Source organism: Leuciscus leuciscus, assembly GCF_965113295.1.
Source record: "Leuciscus leuciscus genome assembly, chromosome: 1".
In the NCBI taxonomy this organism is placed as follows: Eukaryota; Metazoa; Chordata; class Actinopteri; order Cypriniformes; family Leuciscidae; genus Leuciscus; species Leuciscus leuciscus.
In genome coordinates, this window is record NC_138725.1 from 75,371,076 (window position 1) to 75,392,701 (window position 21,626).

The following is a 21,626-nucleotide window of genomic DNA, read 5'->3' on the forward strand; positions in this document are numbered from 1 at the left end:
CATCAAAATTAATCAAAATCCACAGCCAATCAGAACAGCGTGTGGGCGGAGTCTCGCGGCATGTGCACAGCACCAGTGAGTAATCTTGGCCCTGTCCCAAATGGCGCACTTCATGTGAACTTTCGGTCTCGTGGACTTAAATTGCGCGTGCTCGCCGAGTCTACGAGTCCGTCCCCAGCATTTTAACGCTCTGAAGTGTGCTCAGCAGCGCCCCCTTTGTACCCTTGAAGCGGTCTTCCGCAAAGCCCGCATAGATGCAGGCTCCACACACTTTAACTACCCCGGAATCCTTTGTGAAAGGCCAATCAGACAACAGATGGGAGGAGATTTCGCTCACGGATAATTGTTGACATGGCTGAGAAGAAAATATTAAGTTTTTAATTACTTAGATGTACATTTTACCAGTTGTTACCTACAGTTTATACAAACATTATGGTCATCGACCAGTGGTTGATGTCTCAAACATAATAATAGTGGGTTGAATAATACGATCACATTATGATTCATTAAATAAATAGAACCGAATGTCAGGGCTTTACTGAGTCATATGTAAACATAGTATGAATATTGAAACCTGTAAATTCACCTGAAACTCATGCACATTTTCATTATATGTTAAAATTGTAATCTTAGTTCAAATGGAACATTATATATTATTATGTACAACTTTACACATCATTTAAATACGCATGATGTATCTATTGTCTAATGCCCAGGTGGCATGCACAATATCAATTTATAGAACTGTAAAATTAGGCTGCGTAGTTGACATGGAGATAAGACGTCGGAGCGCAAAAATGTGATTTCTCCTGTCCAACAACAACCAGACCGTTATTTCCGGCTTGACGATCAGGGCTGCGTTCCAGTCCAAAATTGTCATGCCTTTCACTTGCTAACTTCCCTCCGTCTCATTCACTCGGATGTACGTCATTGCTTACGATGCACGAGTGCCCACTACTGGCGGAAACTGCAATGAGCTGAACTGGGAACGTCCTAAGCCCTTGATCACCTGGAATCAGCTAAAGAGTTGATTTATTATAAAAAATGTATTTAATGCAGCATCCAAATGTATATAGGTGTGTGTGGGTTGTTTAAAAAAAATTGAATTAATATATCATAGAGTTGTTTGTTGTGGTGGTGATTAGACAAGATTTGTGGTGATGTCACAATCGAACTGCATTGTGGGACATATAGGTGCCTGAAGTGTACATATGAAGTAGACTCGCTCCCTCTGTCAAAATCGAGGGAACAAGGGTCTGTGCATATAAACTTCCCTCGAAGTGGAACACTTCAAAATGGCGGCAAGGATTCCCCCAAAGGGGAAGTGCTTAGGGAAGTTTGCAAGTGCGTGTCTAAAAGTGGACTGGAACGCAGTGTCCCAAAAATACCTTTCAATGCGCCCTGTGGACTCGTGCCAAGTACCCTATAGGTCTGCACTACATGACATCACCAAAGTGTGGACTCTGAGGAAGTCCACAAATCCGGAGTGTGCCATTTGAGACAGGGCCCTTGACGGCACTCCAAGAAAATGGTAGGCTACATAATCAAATTCACAAATATTACACCATTTAAACATTATTAAAAAATACATTGGCTACTGAGTTACTAAAACAATCTTTGTCCAAGAATACACTTGTTTGTTCACAGTTTGAACGTTCTTGTTTCCATTTTTTTTTAAATTTCAAGATCTGAGGTGAATTATCCATTGTTGCATTTACAGCTTCAAAGCTGGAGCACTAAATGATATTCAGAGTCACATTGCATGCTTTTAACATTAAATAAGGCACATAAACAGTACCTGAGATTATCATTGCCACACGTTGTGTTTGTTGTTCCAGCACGACGTCGCAGAAAAAAAAAGAAGCCGTTTCTAAAATATCTGTGTCGCCATCGCGGCTGGTTAGGACAAAAACTCTGATTAACATGGAAAAGATACCTTTTATTGCGTGTCGTGTTAAGTGAGGTCTGATCAAAGAAATGAGGGATTAAAATAGTAGAGAAGTGCCAGTAAAAAAAATAAATTGTGGTACTTATTAACATTTTAAATAATGCTTCTTCTTTTTTTTTTTTGTCCTACCGAAAATGTGCCTCGAGTCCAATGTGGCAATAGTAATGAATTCCACTTTAACATGCATCTGATTGACAGATGAAAAAATCACTCCATTGTTGTAATTGTTTATTTCAGCTTTGTATATTTAGTTTAACTGCATTGTTAAAGAAGGCAAGCTTTACCAATAAACTGAACTGTGTGCATGGCATTTTAAACACTTACATTGTTCTTGCTCCGTCCATGCAATAACTGTTACAGGATCCTGTTGTACTGCTTAGGCAGCAGCTCCACCTTGTGGGAAAATTGGGTATGTTAACATGTAACAGGAAGTCAGCAGTTTCTGGGTCCCATTGACTTCCATAGTATATTTTTTTCCTACTATGGAAGTCAATGGGACCCAGAAACTGTCTGGTTACTGATATTCTTCTAAATATCTTCCTTTCTGTTCAGCAGAAGAAAGAAATTCATACAGGTTTGAAACAACATGAGGGAGAGTATATGATGACAGAACTTTCATTTTAAAGTGGAGTATTCCTTTAACCCACCGTTTGTGTAGTGTCCTTATTCACCAACTTGCAACAATAACTGCGTCCTTGTATGAGCCTAGTTTTCTATTTACTTCCACTGCTCAATGCTTTGGTAATATCAATGGTATGACCCATTTCAGGAGCTCCCAAAATTACAATTTAAAATCAGTTTGAAACATTCCAGCTCGCCCAGTTGATCTGTTGGCACCTTTGTCAAAGTACTTTGTACTTTTGGCGAAAAATAAATGTAGCAAAGTTAAAGTTACATTTTTATTCAACTCAAGTAAAAGTCAAAGTCAATTTAATTATACTCAAGAATATATATATATATATATATATATATATATATATATATATATATATATTATACTCAAGTACTGTAACGAAAGTGTTTAATTAGTTACTTTCCACATCTGATAGTGACACTGCCATTTTGGGGGGCACAGCTCATGTGAAAATGGGCACCCCTCTTATAATTATGTATAAATTATAATTATGTATCATCTCTTAATTAATTACACTATTTAACACTGTATGGCTGTTATACCAATGAAATTACATCAGTATCAAAATCCATCTCTACATTTATCAAAATCCATTTATACTGCAATTACAATTGCCTAAATAATGTAATGAGATTAATGTTTTAAATAAAACATTTTGAATATAGAAATATGAAATGTTGGGGAAATGAAATTATACTATATGAAACTAAAACCGCCAATAGGTGGTGGCTAGTTGTAATTAGTGAATCATAGAATCATTCATTCAACCAATTCATTCAAACGGGCTGATTAATTCATGAAAGAAGCAAGTGTTCACTGACTTTATGAATGAGTCATTGAATCATTGACTCAACCGATTTGTTTAAAAAACAAAAAACAAACAGTGAATCATTCAAAAACGAAGTTTTGAAAAACTTCAAAAAAGGCCCTTGCACACTGAGTCCGAAATTATCGCATGCATTTTTTCGCTTTCGTGATTCGGTGGCTCTGAATTGTCAAAACACCATTCAAAGTGCTTGCTACGGATGCGAAAAACGCAGAAAATTGAACCTGATTCGATTTTTTTTTTTGACGGACGAACCTCAACCTACACAATCTGGTCGCTTTGACTAGTTGGAATAGACATTTGCTGGTAATGTTATTTAAACCACAGGTTCAGAGAGAGTGACAGCATGATCACTGGTTTAGTGGGACTCAGCCAGGAGCGCAGAGTACTCAGGTGTTACCAGTGGATTGCCATTGGATTAGCAAAAACCCTAGACAATCATAATCAAGGACTGAAACTATTCATTTTAAAATTTCATTTAGAATGTTTTTAAAAATACAATTCCTGAATTTAGGCAGTAAAATAAGATGCAGAATTGAAATTGAATGAAGAATTCCAGATCTTCTCAAGCAGGGGAATTGCTCCCTCAAGGATCACAGGAGGGACTTCTCAGATCTGGTGTGCCTCACTCACTATCCTGACAGCTTTCTATGAGTCTTTTGTCTTTGAGTCTTGGGTCTTTTACAACACCAGCCTCAATGAGCGGTCGAAGGCACGCCTGCCCGTGGAAGGTCTTCAAAGGAGCTTTGCAGAATCGCTGCTTCAGTCCAATCCCAAGTCGTCTTCCTCATCACTGCTTCAGTCCAATCCCAAATCGTCTTCCTCATCACTGCTTCAGTCCAATCCCAAATCGTCTTTGCCACTGGATGAGCCCAGTCCAAAGTCCTCTTCGTCACCACTGGTTCAGTTTAGCGTCAAGTCTTCTTCATCACTGCTGGTTTTGCACAGCACAAAATCTCCTTCATCGCACAGCACCAAGTCTTCTTCATCGTCTAGCACAGAATCGCCTTCATTGCATTGGCTCTGCCAAGTCATTCGTCCCCCTCCCTTCTCCTCTGCCAAAGTCATCCAGTTCCTCGGCCTCACCTCTGCTGTCTCCCTTCAGTCCCTCGGCTCCTCCTTCAGTGGTTCTACCCAGCAGCTTGGATCCACCTTCGGATCATCAGCTCCGCCATGGTCTAAGGATCCCTCAGCTTCACCTCGAGCCTCAGAGCCCCCCCAACCCATCGGCTCCACCTTGGGTCAATGCTCCCTTGGCTCTCCACCACGGTCTGTCATCCCTGTTGTCACACCTGTTCCCTGTTTTGTTAATGATAATTTCCAGTGTATTTAAGCCGTCTGTTACCTCAGATCATGGTTCTGTGTTGTTAATGGTATGTGTGTAATGTTTTTCTAGGTAATGGTGTTCATTAAAGCCTCTATTCATCATTCATTCTGGATCTCTGTTTTGCGATAATATAGCATACAGTTAGTGTTGGCGGTATGGATCTGTTCTGGGCAAAACTCCCACGCCTGTCCATGCAGCTATGCCTGGACAGAGCGGGAGAGCAGCAAGGCAAACCCCCCATGGGGTACAGAACAGAACCAGTATATGCATGATTACAATTCTCAATTACATGAGTTGAAATGAGCAATTACATGTGAAATACAATACATAATAGAAATTTGCCAAGATTACCCTGTAAAGAAAACAAGTGATCAGAAAGATGAAGGTTTGGTTAGGAGGAGTTGGGGTTGGAGGAGGGAGTTTAGATGCGAGCAGCAAGCTATGTGGGAAATGCTGAAGGAGTGTGAGATTTATGTGTGCCGCTGAGATAGATGTCGACACTGGATTGGACCACGTCATGAACAGCTGGCTAACAGCTGATGCGGGCTTGGCTGACGTGGCCTGCCTGAACTAACTAATGCGATGCTTGATTTTTTTTAAACGTACGTTTTTAATAAGTAACTAGAAAAGACAGCTGGGGTGTGAGTGTGTGCAGTGTACTTTGTACAACAAAACATCAAAGTATCGTCAAGTTATGTTTACCACAGGATTTATTTTACTCATATATTGAAATCACAGCGTTAATGTTCGTGTAAAAACATTATAACGCCATTATAAAACCCCAAAGGAAAATCTCGAAGGAACTAACAGCGCTGTATCTGCCAGTGACTAAGGTTGGTTATTGAGGCTGTTAAACTGTTCAGTTTAAAAGTACTCTATTTGAGGCAAGATTTTTAGCACCTTGTGAATTAAATGGTACTTTTGACAAATGTAACTAGCTTCCATAAAAGTGCTCCAGGGGGTTAATAAAGGCCTTCTGAAGTGAAGCCATGCGTTCGTGTAAGAAAACCCATATTTAAATTGTATCGACTAAAATAACTAGCTTCTGGCAGACGGTCTAGTAAATCAATGCGTACGGCGTCTGCCAGAAGCTAGTTATTTTAGTCGATACAATTTAAATATGGGTTTTCTTACACGAACGCATGGCTTCACTTCAGAAGGCCTTTATTAACCCCCTGGAGCACTTTAATGATGGATAGATGCACTTTTATGGTGGATAGATGCACTTTTATGGACTTCAAAACAGAAACGGCCATTCACTGCCATTATAAAGCTTGGATTTTTTTTTATATTTATTTTTTTATATATATAACTCTGATTGTATTCATTTGAAAGAAGACAATGTCTTATATACATGATGTAATATACATCTAGGATGGCTTGAGGGTGAGTAAATCATGGGATAATTTTGATTTTTGGGGGAACTATCCCTTTAATATCATAATTTTCACTTTTAAGCCATTTTTACATTTTGAGTAATAATTTAAACTTAAATGACTTTAACTTAAAAGTTAAATGACTGCACCACCATTACAACCTTAAGAAATCAAAAATATCACACAGGTTTATTCAGTTAAATGAAATAGATGGACACTTTTGCTCAGGATGTATGGTATGTCCGCACCACTTTTTGAAACCAACGTACAGAAGACAAGCAGTGCAAAGAAAAAGCATCTCCATCATTCTTCATAGTCCTGACCAGACAGGGCCTGCATCTTCTAAGATGACGTACTTAGTTCAGACGTACTTAGTACACGTAATATTTTTTATACATTTTGATAAATGTCGCCATCACGTCTTGACTGTGAGAGTCTTTAAAGCATTTATTTTTAATGTATGTTTCTTTTTAATGTTCTCTTTAAATGTATGGTGGCATAATAGGCACACAAGGCAGCAGTAAATTAACTTGCTCACTGCAGGCTAGAAGGTGAGAATCAAGATAATTGCCCATCAAGATAATTATCACAGATGAACACAACTTTTATGAATTGCGAAGACTGAATGCAGCTGGCAGAAGTAAAAAGCTAAAGGTAGACTTTAAACAAACTACACCACAGTCCCACGACTTCAACGTCACCATCACTTCCAACAACTCTTTCAGTTTTTATCTAAAAACATTTTCCCAGAACATTTGAGTTAGAATAGTTTGTAAGAGCACAATTATAACCATTAAAATGCTGTAAAAGTGGACTGAGTTTACCTGTTCAGCGTGACGACGTTTAATCTCCTCGACAGCCTCTGTCACATTTACCCACATAGCAACATTTTGACGTCCCAGATCCGGCCCACATCCGGCCCACATCTGGCACATAAGGAATGATGATCTGGCCCACATGCAGCGTGGAATGGCGGCCCTTGGGTGGCTCACTCCTGTTTGCCAGATCTGCAGTGCCACATGTCAGCCAAGAGCAAAGAAATAAACCAGAACTGGACCTTATCTGAGCCAAAAATTTGTGTATATTAAATATGGAGTCATTTCAGCCTTAATAAGCCTGTTAACAAGCAGAATCACTGAAGGAAAGAAGAGAACAGAAAAAGAGACGAGCAGAAACACAAGAACTACAACTGACTTCAGCCACAGCCTTAGATGAAATCAACTGAAGAGAAAAGAAGACATTACATCTCTTAAGATCTTGTTTAAGAAGGATTAAACAACTCCACAAACAGCATTACCAGCTACCAGGGGCTCGTTCTTCGTACGTTGCTTATTACATCCGAGATCAAATGACACATCCAAGATGATATCATCGTGCCAATCATGATCTGGCTAACTCGGTTCTTTGAACACACTTGCCGGATATGATTAGTATCGCTGGATTGAGTTATCTGAGATACCCAGCTAGCAGGGAACGTTCTCAGAACGTTGGCTAACATTCCCTACAAGTTTGGTTAATGTTTTAAAGAAAACATTTGAATGTAATGTTCAAAGAATGTTTTGAGGATGTTTTCTCATTCCAAATAATGTTTCTATAAGGTTAAATGTAAACTAAGATATAACGTTTTAACTGTAACATTTTGAGGATGTTTTTAGAGAATGTTATCCTACACAGCAAAAACTCCAGTGTTAAATTAACTCTCCTGGGAATTTATTTGACTCCACACTCAAAGGGTTAAAGTGTTCAAATGAGTGTTAAATGAACACTGAAGAGTGTTAAAATGAATGAGATAATTAAGTGATTAATTGTGTGATGATTGACCATTATTGAAGACACCTGATGTTAACAAGCAGAATCACCAAAGGAGAAAATCTAATTTTAAGTTACCATTATGGTGATCAGTGTTTGCTTTAGTTGGGCTCTTGTCTTGACCCTTAAATTACTAACTTTAGATTTTGTCTGGCTGTTGTAACTAAGTTATAACTGACATATGAACAAAGATAAAAGATGATCAGGTGGTGTTGGTTATGTTTTGATGTAATCATCATTTGACCTGAATCACTAAACTCATTTACACTTAATCACTTAGAAGATGCTTTTATCCAAAGCGACTTACAACAGAGGACTAAAGTTTAGAGAGTTAGGTTTGCCTTGTTGATTGCAGCAGCCTGGTGGTTTTATAGCATACGATTTGTAGCATTTTCTATAGAATCCAAAATATTTCTTAAAGGTTCTGTTCAAAATTTTTTTTTTAGACACACAGACATCAAGATTCAGCCTGTGAATCTCAACAATGGTGACAATAATAAAGCATCTTGCAGTGCATTCTGGGTGCCACCAATCAAAACTCATTCATGGCTCCCATCATGCATTGCGTTATGAATAAATTATGATCTGAATTGTCCAAGTAATTTCCTTTTCCTAATTAAATATTTCGTTTGTCACCATTGTTGAGATTCATACACTCATTCTTGATGTCTGTTTGTGCCTAAACTAAAACATTTTTTTTTTATCAAAACAACTTTTAAGAATTCCTTTAGAATAAATAGAAAATTCTGGATCTTATGTTGTAGAATCACTGTGATGATGTAATCAACAATATAAATTTAAGTCAGAGATTAGGCTCTATATGAGTTTTGTGATTCAGGTCAAATGATGATTATATCAAGACATAATCAACAACATCTGATCGCCTTTTCTCTTTGTTCATCTGGGAGTTACAACTCAGTTACAACAGCCAAACAAAATGTAAAAATGTAAGGGTCAAGAGCCCAACTAAAATAAACACCGATCACCATAATGGTGATTTTAAAAATAGTGATTTTTCTCCTTCAGTGATTCTGCATGTTAACATCAGGTGTCTTCAATAATGGTCACTCATCGCTCAATTAATCACTTAATTATCTCATTAACTTTTTATCACTGGAGTTTTTGCTGTGTACCTTTTAGGAGAACATTCTGGGAACCAAAATACAACTACACACTGAAAACATTATTAGAACTTCATGGTAATGTTCTCAGAACATTTTTAGAACAAAACATTTCTAGCTGGGTAACTGCGCGTTCATGCGCTGGGTTAAAAGGATATGTATCGATAGTAGAAACATTGATCAGCAATGCTATTGGCTGCTCAGCGTGGCCAAAGAGCGCGCACAGTTTTTCTCCTCAGCAGAGCAAGAACTAATATTCGAAGTTAATTCTGAATTTTTATGTTTAATCAAAACGCCAGGGAACACCTCAAAGTCTGCAAAAGCCAGGAGAGAGGGCTGGCGAAAAGTAGCAGACAATTTAAATCCGTTAGAAGTGGCCATGTTAGATGTTTTTATCACTTATTAGCCTATATTTTTGTATTTTAATAATTGCATAATTACTTTGTTCATTGTAATGTCAGAGTCAAGTCAAGTCAAGTCAAGTCAAGTCAAGTTTATTTGTATAGCGCTTTTCACAATACAGATTGCATCAAAGCAGCTTCACAGTATTAAATTAAAATAATACAACAAAGTTTGTTTCAAGAGGAATTTATTGATTGATAAAATTAAATTAAATATCCCCAAAATATCCCCAACTGAGCAAGCCAAAGGCAACAGTGGCAAGGAACCGAAAAACTCCATCAAGTGACCTAATGGTGTCCTAAAACTCCATCAGGTGCCTTAATGGAGAAAAAAAAACCTTGGGAGAACCCAGGCTCAGTCGGGGGCCAGTTCTCCTCTGGCATTGGATAGAGGCCGGATTGTAGTTTGAACTGTAGGATTATATGAATGCCTGGCTGAAGAGATGCGACTTTAATCTAGTTTTAAACTGGGAGAGCGAGTCTGAGCAACGAACAGTATCAGGAAGACTATTCCAGAGTTTTGGAGCCAAATGTGAAAATGCTCTCCCTCCTTTGGTGGTTCTGGATATCCTAGGTATGACCAAAAGCCTTGAATTTAGTGATCTTAAAGAGCGCGATGGATTATAGGGCGATAGAAGATCAGTTAAATAGACTGGAGCTAAGCCGTTTAGGGCTTTATAAGTCAGTAGCAATACCTTGTAATTAATACGGAACTTTATAGGTAACCAATGCAGTGATGATAAAATCGGTGTTATATGATCATATTTTCTTGATCTCGTAAGAACTCTAGCGGCGGCATTTTGGACTAACTGTAGCTTGTTTATTGAGGATGCAGGACAACCAGCTAATAAAGCATTACAGTAATCCAGTCTCGAGGTCATGAATGCATGAACTAACTTTTCTGCATCAGAAACTGATAGCATATTACGTAGCTTAGCAATGTTTCTAAGGTGGAAAAAGGCTGTTTTTGTAACATGAAATATGATTTTCAAAAGACAGGTTGCAATCAATATAACACCCAGGTCTTTTACTGTAGAGGATAAAGTAACAGGACATCCTATGATGTTAAAGTTGTATTGTGCGAGGTTTTGTGGGCGGTTTTTTGAACCGATAAGTATTACCTCTGTCTTGTCTGGATTTAATAAAAGAAAATTACGCGTCATCCAATCTTTTATATCTTTAACACACTCTGTCAATTTGGAAAATGTAGCGTTTTCATCCGGCCGTGATGAAATATATATTTGAGTGTCATCAGCATAACAATGGAAACTAATTCCATGTTTCCTTATAATATTTCCAAGTGGCATCATATATATTGAAAATAACAGAGGGCCTAATACAGATCCCTGCGGCACTCCATAGTTTACTGGAGTTATGATCGATTTTTCTCCATTTAAATAGACAAAATGGTAGCGGTCAGATAGGTATGATTTGAACCAGCTTAGTGCTTGTCCTTGAACACCAGTATAATTTTGTAGTCGATCTAAGAGTATTGTGTGATCTATAGTATCGAACGCAGCACTAAGATCAAGTAAAACTAGTATTGAGATACAGCCTTGGTCAGAAGCTAAAAGTAAATCATTTGTGATTTTAACGAGCGCAGTTTCAGTGCTATGATGCGGTCTGAATCCAGACTGAAACTTTTCATAGATATCATTTTGTTGCAAGAAAGATCCCAGTTGAGCGGACACCACTTTTTCTAATATTTTAGACATAAATGGAAGATTTGAAATGGGTCTATAATTTGCTAGATTATTATGATCTAATTGTGGTTTCTTAATGAGAGGTTTTATAACTGCCAGTTTAAATGTTCTTGGAACATGACCTAAAGATAAAGACGAGTTAATAATATTGAGGAGAGGCTCTTCCACTACAGGTAACACTTCTTTCAGTAGTTTAGTTGGTATAGGATCTAATAAACATGTTGTTGTTTTAGATGAAGTGATAAGTTTATTTAACTCTTTTTGTTCTATAGTTGTAAAGCACTGTAATTGTTCTTTCGGGGTGATAATTGAAGCTGAATTATAAGGCGCGATTGAAGATTGAAAGTTTATAATTGTGGTTCTGATGCTTTCTATTTTCTCAGTGAAGAAGTTCATGAAATCATTACTACTGAACTGTAACGGGATATTTTGTTCGGGTGACGTCTGTTTATTTGTTAGTCTAGCCACGGTGTTAAATAGAAACCTTGGATTGTTTTGGTTGTTTTCTATTAGTTTGCGGAGGTGCTCAGCCCTGGCAACTTTTAGGGCCTTTTTATAACGCGACATACTGTCTTTCCACGCGATTCTAAAGACCTCTAAATTAGTTTGTTTCCATTTACGCTCTAAAATACGGGTTTCTCTCTTTAAAACATGCGTAGTATTGTTATACCATGGTGCTTTATTTTTCTCTTTTTTAATTTAATAGGTGCAACCACATCCAATGTTCTAGAGAGAATGGTGCTCATAGTGCTAGTTAGTTCTTCTAGTTCATCTGTTTGTTTGGGTTCAGGCAGCAGCTGAGACAGATTAGATAAGCAATTTGAGAAATTATCTATGGTGGATGGGAGGATTGTTCTGCCTGGTTGATAACGCGACGCCGCATGACATATTACAGCAGTACGTAATATGCAAGTTACCATGTAGTGATCAGTGACTTCATCACTTTGTGGAATGATATCTATATCGGTTGGATCGGTTCCATGTGATATAATTAAATCGAGTGTATGATTAAGACGATGAGTTGGTCCGGTGACGTTTTGCTTGACCCCAAATGAATTTAATAAATCTGTAAACGCAGCTCCTAACGCATCATTTGGATTATCTACGTGTATGTTAAAATCTCCAACAATTAATGCTTTATCGACATTGACTAATAGGTCTGAGAGAAAATCTGCAAACTCTTTTAGGAAATCAGCGTAAGGCCCTGGCGGTCTATATACGGTAGCCAAGGCTAGAGATAATAGGGATGTTTTTCTAACATCTAAGAGCGTAACATTTAGTACAAGTACTTCAAATGAAATAAACTTATAACCCGTTTTCTGAGTAACATTTAGAATATCTTTATAAATGGTTGCAACACCTCCGCCACGGCCAATCAGACGGGGCTCATGCTTATAACAGTATCCAGGAGGAGTAGACTCATTAATACCGAAATAATCATTTGGTTTAAGCCAGGTTTCAGTAAGGCAAAGTACATCGAAGCTATTATCTGTGACTATTTCATTTACAATAACTGCCTTAGGTGTGAGTGATCTAATGTTTAGAAGACCTAGCTTTAGAAATAGTTTTTGTTTACTAATAGCAACATTTTCTGTTTTAATAACAATTAGATTTTTCCTAGATCCTGCATTAGATTTATTATTTGATCTCACTAAACGAGGAATAGACACGGTTTCTATGCAATGTTCTACACTAGTATTTATATCAGTTGAATTGGTGCAGCAGAGACTATGATTTGGACTTTTGGTTACTAGTCAAAGGGTATTTAACATTTTGGAGATGTTATCTGACAGAAGATCCGCTCCGAATCTGCTTGGGTGTAAGCCATCAGCACGGAAAAGCCTAGGACGCTCCCAAAACAGATTCCAATTATTTACAAAGAGCAGTTTCTGCTCATTGCACCATGACATTAACCATTCATTTAGCGCAAATAATCTGCTGAACTTTTCATGCCCTAGTCGGTACGTGGGAAGCGGTCCTGACACAATGATCGTTGTTTCAGGCGATGTGCTGCGTACCGTATCGATTAGATTCCTGAAGTCTTTCTTCAGAATCTCCGTCTGGCGCAGCCTGATGTCGTTCACTCCCGCGTGCAGGACCACAGTTCCGACGCGCTCGTCACCGTTCAGGATCTCGGGAACGCGAGCAGTGATTTCAGAAACACGAGCACCAGGGAAGCAGTGACTTTGCACCTTACTTTTACCTAACGTAGCGTGTACGTGCCGAACGATGGAATCGCCGATGATCACAGCATCGCGTTCTGTTTCGCGTAGAGGGGAGAAGCAGTTTTGTGTGGATAACTCGAAAACCGGGAGGGTCGGAGAAAGTCTTGGTCTAAACCTGACTCGCGTCTTCCGCTGCGGAACCACCCAGGCTTCGTGGTGGCGTGTTGGAGCCGGAGTGAACGAGACCATGGCTGGTTGCGACCGATGCTGAGGAACGCACGGAGTAGACGCGGTCGGAGTCAGCGGGTTAGTAACGTTAAACACTGATTTGTGTGCATCGGCGCGTGATGTTTCAAGAGCCAAACACCGGTCTCTCAGCTCGGCCTGTCTCAATAAAAGGTTGTGGATCTGTTTCTCAACAGCTTCCAGCTCAGACTGCAGTGCGTGAAGCTCAAATGTGTCCTCACCTGCACCAAGCGGTAGACTACTTACATCTGATATATTCGCCATTTTAACAGATGGACAGTGAGTTAGCAACGAAGCTACCAGTGATGCTATCAATATTAATACTAATTTATATTATAAGTTTGTTTGTAAGTGAGTGTGGAGAAGACGCGTTCAGCCGTGATCCACGGACGTAACCTTTAAGAGTATGCAGCGTTGGATCACTAATAGGCTTGAGACGCGTCTGCTCAACAGTCCGCGTTGTAACTATGAGGTTTTTTAGTGGTAGGGGTGTAGAGTAGACGCACGATAGGCGAAAAAAAAAGTGTTTGTTTATAAGTGAGTGTGGAGAAGACGCGTTCAGCCGTGATCCACGGACGTAACCTTTAAGAGTATGCAGCGTTGGATCACTAATAGGCTTGAGACGCGTCTGCTCAACAGTCCGCGTTGTAACAATGAGGTTTGAGCAGTAGTGCTTCTCAGTGAGGAAAAGTAGAAAATGTTCGTTGTAAGCGAGTTTAAAGAGAAAAATCAAGAATTATAAATCAAATCGATAGAGCTCCAAAAACAACAACGCATTCAGACGCAACGCATGATAATGACAGGACAAGACATTACTCACCGTGTTTGTTGAGTGTTTCTTATTCACCTGAGCTTTTATGAACTCAAAGGCGCGAGAGAAAATAAATAAATAAAAATAGCTGAGCGCACGGGTGGCGCGTTAACAGGCTAGCGAATTACTAGCGTGTTGTGCGTCAGGGTTGGGTAAGCTGTATTTAGTAGTAATATAAACAACTAGAAATTGTAGTAAATGATGGTTCAAAACAAGGAAATACGAGGCTAAGACGGAGCTTACAGCTCCGAAGCAAACACACTCACAGCAGGCAGCGATCGAGGCAGAGAGAAAAATCAAGAATTATAAATCAAATCGATAGAGCTCCAAAAACAACAACGCATTCAGACGCGACGCATGATAATAACAGGACAAGACATTACTCACCGTGTTTGTTGAGTGATTCTTACTCACCTGAGCTTTTATGAACTCAAAGGCGCGAGAGAAAAATAAATAAATAAAAATAGCTGAGCGCACGGGTGGCGCGTTAACAGGCTAGCGAATTACTAGCGTGTTGTGCTAGTAGCAACGGAAGCCAGCGATGTTGGGCAAGCCGTATTTAGTAGTAGTATAAACAACTAGAAATTGTAGTAAATTATGGTTCAAAACAAGGAAATACGAGGCTAAGACGGAGCTTACAGCAACGAAGCAAAAACACTCACAGCAGGCAGCGAGGCAGACAGGAGCAATCGAGAGACGCACACAGGAGAGACGCACACAATCGAAATAGCAAATAACGTCAAAAAGATGTTCCAAGAACCTCACACAAACCGCTCGTTTCGTGTCTTAGGCCATCAATGTGTACTTACGATGGGGAATTGTTTTAATTTGGACTCTGTGCATGCTCTCTGAGGTGGTGACCATAGACCTGCATTATATGACTGACAGACAAGAACGGTAAGTCACCACACTAGAACATGGGAACAAATAAAAGTGAAGTACAAAAATATTCTACATAATGGTAATTTTTAGTTATATTATAGTCTCTTTTATAAAAGGCACTGTTAAATAAATGGTTGTCTGTTTATAAAAGCAACCAAGAAAAAGGCTGAGAAAAAAAAGAAGAAAAGATCTTAATAGTAAAATACTGTAAAATAATTTTTGCTGCATTAAATTAAGGCCGTATAGTAGTGGTGTCAACAATAATCGATTCAGCGATGCATCGCAATGCGGGGCATGCACGATTCAGCATCGATGCGGCAAAGTGCCATAATCGATTATGTCACTGTTTATTTTCTGGCCTTGAGTTGGACAATAAAGTTGTGAAGTTTCAATTACTTCCGGGGGCATAACAACAACAACAATCAAGATGGCTGAGGCGGAGGGAGATGACCGCGATAGACGGGTAATTAAAACCCTGTACCATTCAATTTTATTTTATTTAATGACATTTATGTCAAAGATACAGGAGAGATATAATACACACATAGCAGCCAATAAAATCTGTCGTTCAATATCTGACTGCTTGTATTGCCTCATGACTGATGAAAAATTTGCCTTGTTATGTGCAGTAGAATTTTGATGCATCGCAATGCATCGTAGAATCGAATTGAATCGAATCGTTACCTGGTCAATCGTCATCGAATCGAATTGTGAGGGCAGTGCCAATGCACACCCCTATACCGTATAGTCATTTCAACTGTTAAATCTTGAGTAATGATGAATTGCTTTGACTTGTGAAAGTGAAAACTGATAAACTTATGTTAATGTAAATATATTTTGCCATGAGTTATTGATCACATTTTTCCCGAGTGTAGTTCATTGTAATGACATTGTGTTTTCCTCTTTTGTGCACTTTTACATAATACACCAACACTTGTATCTGTTCCCAAGAAAGTGGTGGCTGAAATATGTGCAGTAAGTGGACTTTGTAATGTCCATTTGTTTCCATTGCACTGGACAGTGAATAAACCCTCTCAGATAACTGTCATTTGGAGGAACTAGCCTACCTGCAAGTGCATAAATAACTTTACTTCATTTATACTTGTATGCTTTATGGCTGCAATATAAGTTGCAGCCATATTTATATATGTATTTATATCGTTTTTTCCTCTTGAACACAGCCATGTCGAAGTGATCTGAGAGCGCACTCGCATCCTGCTGTGTGACGTGTGCGCAGACTGGTGCATAGGTATATACACTAGATGTCGCCTTGGCTATGGTTTACAATGAACTGCAGTAGCCAAGGCGACATCTAGTGTATATATCTATGCACCAGTCTGCGCACACGTCACACAGCAGGATGCGAGCGCGCCCTCAGATCACTTCGACATGGCTGTGTTCAAGAGGTAAAAACTATATAAATACTGTTCGTTTTCTCACACAAACCGCTCGTTTCATGTCTTAGGCCATCAATGTGTACTTACGATGGGGAATTGTTTTAATTTGGACTCTGTGCATGCTCTTTGAGGTGGTGACCATAGACCTGCATTATATGACTGACAGACAAGAACGGTTTGACCTAAAAATATCAAAATTGAAACTACTGCGGAAAAAAAGACACCTACATCTTGGATGCCCTTGAGGTAAGCTAAAACATACCAAAATTTAATTTCAAAGTGAACTATCCCTTTAAGCCAAAACGTGAGTATCATCAATTTTATTAAGCGAATCATACTCATTCGATTTCTTTTTTAATCAAACTACTTTATAGCTCATCGATACACCAACATATGAATAACGTTAGTCCATTTAATATTTGTAAAGATAGTTTGTAACAAAATTTGAGCCGTTAATGTATGTTTTTTCGCCTTTTTCCCCCGAAAATATTTTGATAGCTAACGTTAGCCTTTAACCTTGGACTTTTTGTAGACAAGCCATTGTAAAAATTTGATTAAAATTAGTTGACATTAAAGTAGACCAATTAAATACATTAAGTGTGTTAATATCAAAGAATGTCATCATTAATTATTTAATCAGATTTACCTTTTGACCTTTTTTTTAATTACCGGACCTTTTCTCCTAAAACTATAAATTGAATTAATTAATGCCGGAGTAATTATTTTACTTTATATAATTTATGTAGACTACTTAAATTAGTTCTTATAAAATGTAAGTATTAAAATTAATCAATATTAATTTAACTGTGATATGAAGTTGTTGCCAGCCATTTACAACTCATACAATTGCCTAATAATCAAATGTACTATGCCTTCACTATGTATTAACCAGTCTATGGTATTAACATGTGAGCTAGAATGTGTCATTTGGCATTTTGTTTGGGTTCCTTCTTTTAATTTGTATTGACTGAAATGTTTTATATATTAATTTATTTATTTATATGGACAGGCCATCATTCATGGCCTATGTGAGATGCAGGCATTATCCTGGCAGGAGGCTGAGGAGGTGTTCCTACTTGTTATCACCCTAGGTATGCTTGTAATTTGCATTTGCAAAAAAAAAAAAAATTTGCAAAAAAGATTATTACACAATATTTTTGACAATGGCATTCATCTTTTATTTTAGTGAAGTCGAGGAATTTGACAGAGCGATTGCAAAAAGAATGAAAAAAGAAGGAACATTCGCCTACCAGAAAGTAATTATTTTACCTTATGCATTTACATTACATTTTACATTTATTCATTTAGCAGACGCTTTTATCCAAAGCGACTTATAAATGAGGAGTTTTTTTTAATGCAATTGAAGACGAAAAGTAAAGCCACTAACACAATTCTTTCTTCCTTTTTTCTTTGCTTTGTCCTGTTTACAGCAAGATGATGTTTAGGTGATCGTTAAATAAAGTACAGAATTGTTTATTATTGGTGTTTTGTCTATTCTTATTTGAGTTTTGCTTTGCATTCAAAATATCAAAAAACAGGTTTTGTAATGTTAGCATGGTATAATGTTAATTAGACCATTATAGGTTGAACTGAAAGAAAAATTGGAATTCGAATAAATAAATAAAACATTGTAGCAATATAATATCACATAATATTTTTCAGAAGATAGTTCAATCTGTAATTGTATCCCTTCCATCAGTAATTTTCAAAAAATAACTAGCCTACTGGGTAATTTGTTAGTCAGAGAACACAATGAGTTTTTTTTTTTGGCACATGCATTAAGCAGGGAACGCAAATATTTATTTGGATAACTTTAAATAAAACGAGACCGTAATATTGCATCCTATTGTTTTCAATGGCATTTGGATAAGGGTGTTATACGATCTTCGGAACAGCAGGAGGCGCTGTCTCGAAAAACGAGGGGTCTGAGAATGCGGGACTCTGGGTCTGCAGCTTCATAATATTGGCGTCTCACAGTGAAACCGAAAGCAGCCGGTGACTGTAAAGACGCCATTTCGGAAGATAGAAAATCAGCAATCGCTTCACATGTGACAGTAAGTTCGTTAAACTTTTCACACCTGTAATATCGATAGAGTATTTGCGTCTCGACAGACCTTATGATGAACTCAAACTCAAATACACGATAAAGTGGAAAGTTACTTTCGTTAAATCTTACTTCACAACACGTCAACTGTAACACTCATAAAATGGCTGAAAATGGTTAAACTTGCACTTACTTTTTTCCTTTAACAGGAGAATGTTAATTTAATGTTGAAATCTTTGGTTTACTTTGAACAATTTAATTATTTATATAATCTATAGGCCTAAGTGTTCAGTGACGCAGTAAGACTGGGGAAAGGAAGTGTAGTCGCAGGATAAACACATAAACGCGTAAAAATAACATAATATTTGCTTAATGCGAGACGACTAAACGGATTGTGAAAAACACCTGCAAGAGTTCAGTCATTAAAGTGAAGGTGAATCCAGTGTTTAAACACAGTGTTTGAAAGTGTGACCGACATGTTGCTCTACAAACCAACATTACTTACAGTAACTGGAGAAAAACTGTTAATGCTGCGTTAAAGCGAATGAAATTAATTTGTGTTTTGTGCATGTTTTCTGTGTCCACATACAGGTCTGAAAAGTCTCTCATCAAGGAGGAAGAGAATGAGCAAACTTCCTGTAAAATGAGTGTGTGAGGAGAGAGAGGAGGAGAACCGTACCTGTAAAATGAGTGTGTGAGGAGAGAGAGGAGGAGAACGAACCTGTAAAATGAGTGTGTGAGGAGAGAGAGGAGGAGAACGAACCTGTAAAATGAGTGTGTGAGGAGAGAGAGGAGGAGAACCGTACCTGTAAAATGAGTGTGTGTGAGGAGAGAGAGGAGGAGGCGTCTGTTCACACTCAGAGAGCAGCATCTCCAGTATCCAGCTGTGTGTCCATGAAGAGTAATAGATCCATGTTTATTCCCCCTGATCTCAGTAATGGACCATCTCCAGTATCCAGCTGTGTGTCTATGAAGAGTAACAACTCCATGATCAATCCCCCTATGTTCAGTGATGGACCATCTTCTGGATTCAGCTGTGTGTCTATAAAGAGTAACAACTCCATGATCAATCCCCCTATGTTCAGTAATGGACCATCTTCAGGATCCAGCTGTGTGTCTTTAAAGAGTAACAACTCCATGATCAATCCCCCTATGTTCAGTGATGGACCATCTTCTGGATTCAGCTGTGTGTCTTTAAAGAGTAACAACTCCATGATCAATCCCCCTATGTTCAGTGATGGACCATCTTCAGGATCCAGCTGTGTGTCTTTAAAGAGTAACAACTCCATGATCAATCCCCCTATGTTCAGTGATGGACCATCTTCTGGATTCAGCTGTGTGTCTTTAAAGAGTAACAACTCCATGATCAATCCCCCTATGTTCAGTGATGGACCATCTTCTGGATTCAGCTGTGTGTCTTTAAAGAGTAACAACTCCATGATCAATCCCCCTATGTTCAGTGATGGACCATCTTCAGGATCCAGCTGTGTGTCTTTAAAGAGTAACAACTCCATGATCAATCCCCCTATGTTCAGTGATGAACCATCTTCTGGATTCAGCTGTGTGTCTTTAAAGAGTAACAACTCCATGATCAATCCCCCTATGTTCAGTGATGGACCATCTTCTGGATTCAGCTGTGTGTCTATGAAGAGTAACAACTCCATGATCAATCCCCCTATGTTCAGTGATGGACCATCTTCTGGATTCAGCTGTGTGTCTTTAAAGAGTAACAACTCCATGATCAATCCCCCTATGTTCAGTGATGGACCATCTTCTGGATTCAGCTGTGTGTCTATGAAGAGTAACAACTCCATGATCAATCCCCCTATGTTCAGTGATGGACCATCTTCAGGATTCAGCTGTGTGTCTATGAAGAGTAACAACTCCATGATCAATCCCCCTATGTTCAGTGATGGACCATCTTCTGGATTCAGCTGTGTGTCTATGAAGAGTAACAACTCCATGATCAATCCCCCTATGTTCAGTGATGGACCATCTTCAGGATTCAGCTGTGTGTCTATGAAGAGTAACAACTCCATGATCAATCCCCCTATGTTCAGTGATGGACCATCTTCAGGATTCAGCTGTGTGTCTATGAAGAGTAACAACTCCATGATCAATCCCCCTATGTTCAGTGATGGACCATCTTCAGGATTCAGCTGTGTGTCTATGAAGAGTAACAACTCCATGATCAATCCCCCTATGTTCAGTGATGGACCATCTTCAGGATTCAGCTGTGTGTCTTTAAAGAGTAACAACTCCATGATGAATCCCCCTATGTTCAGTGATGGACCATCTTCAGGATTCAGCTGTGTGTCTATGAAGAGTAACATCTCCATGTTTATTCCCCCTGATCTCAGTGATGGACCTGCTGTGACCTCTGACCCTGCGTGAGTAACATGAATTTCAGGGCCGGTCCATATTCTGCTGGCGCTCTAGACAAGATATATTATATTATATTATATTATATTATATTATATTATATTATATTATATTATATTATATTATATTATTCATCGCCCCTAAAAACTACAACACTGGCAATAACACACAAACACAAGTGTGTGTATGGCCGCACAAATAGTTGTTAAATTAAAGGGTAAAAAGGCTATATAATATATGTATCAAAATTGAATATATCTATAGATATCCAGATAACTAGTGAGTCTCATTTGCCCCTTACCTGGCGACCCTATTCTTAAAGGGATAGTTCGGCCAAAAATGATATTTAACCCATGATTTACTCACCCTCAAGCCGTTCGAGATCCATATGTCAATCTTTTTTCAGACGAACACATTTTCAGTTATTTTAGAAAATGTCTTAGATCTTTCAGTGGTTATAATGTGAAGCTATGGGGTCCACCTCCTTCAAGTCGCAAAATGTGCATGCATCCTTCACAAAAGTAATCCATCCGGCTCCAGGGGGATAAACGAAG

General features: G+C 38.5%; 1 protein-coding gene across 16 annotated transcripts in view; it reads left to right on the top strand.

Annotated features, from left to right (window-relative positions):
* The first annotated feature begins 19,454 nt into the window (after positions 1-19,454).
* LOC309509795 (uncharacterized protein) overlaps positions 19,455-21,626 on the top strand; it is a 100,239-nt gene continuing 98,067 nt past the window's right edge. For all 16 annotated transcript variants that reach the window (XM_082184683.1, XM_082184696.1, XM_082184693.1 and 13 more), the window contains exon 1: positions 19,455-21,080. In XM_082184683.1, the coding sequence (XP_082040809.1) occupies positions 19,504-21,080 (1,577 nt within the window). In that variant the 5' untranslated portion in view covers positions 19,455-19,503. The remainder of the gene's footprint in view (positions 21,081-21,626) is intronic.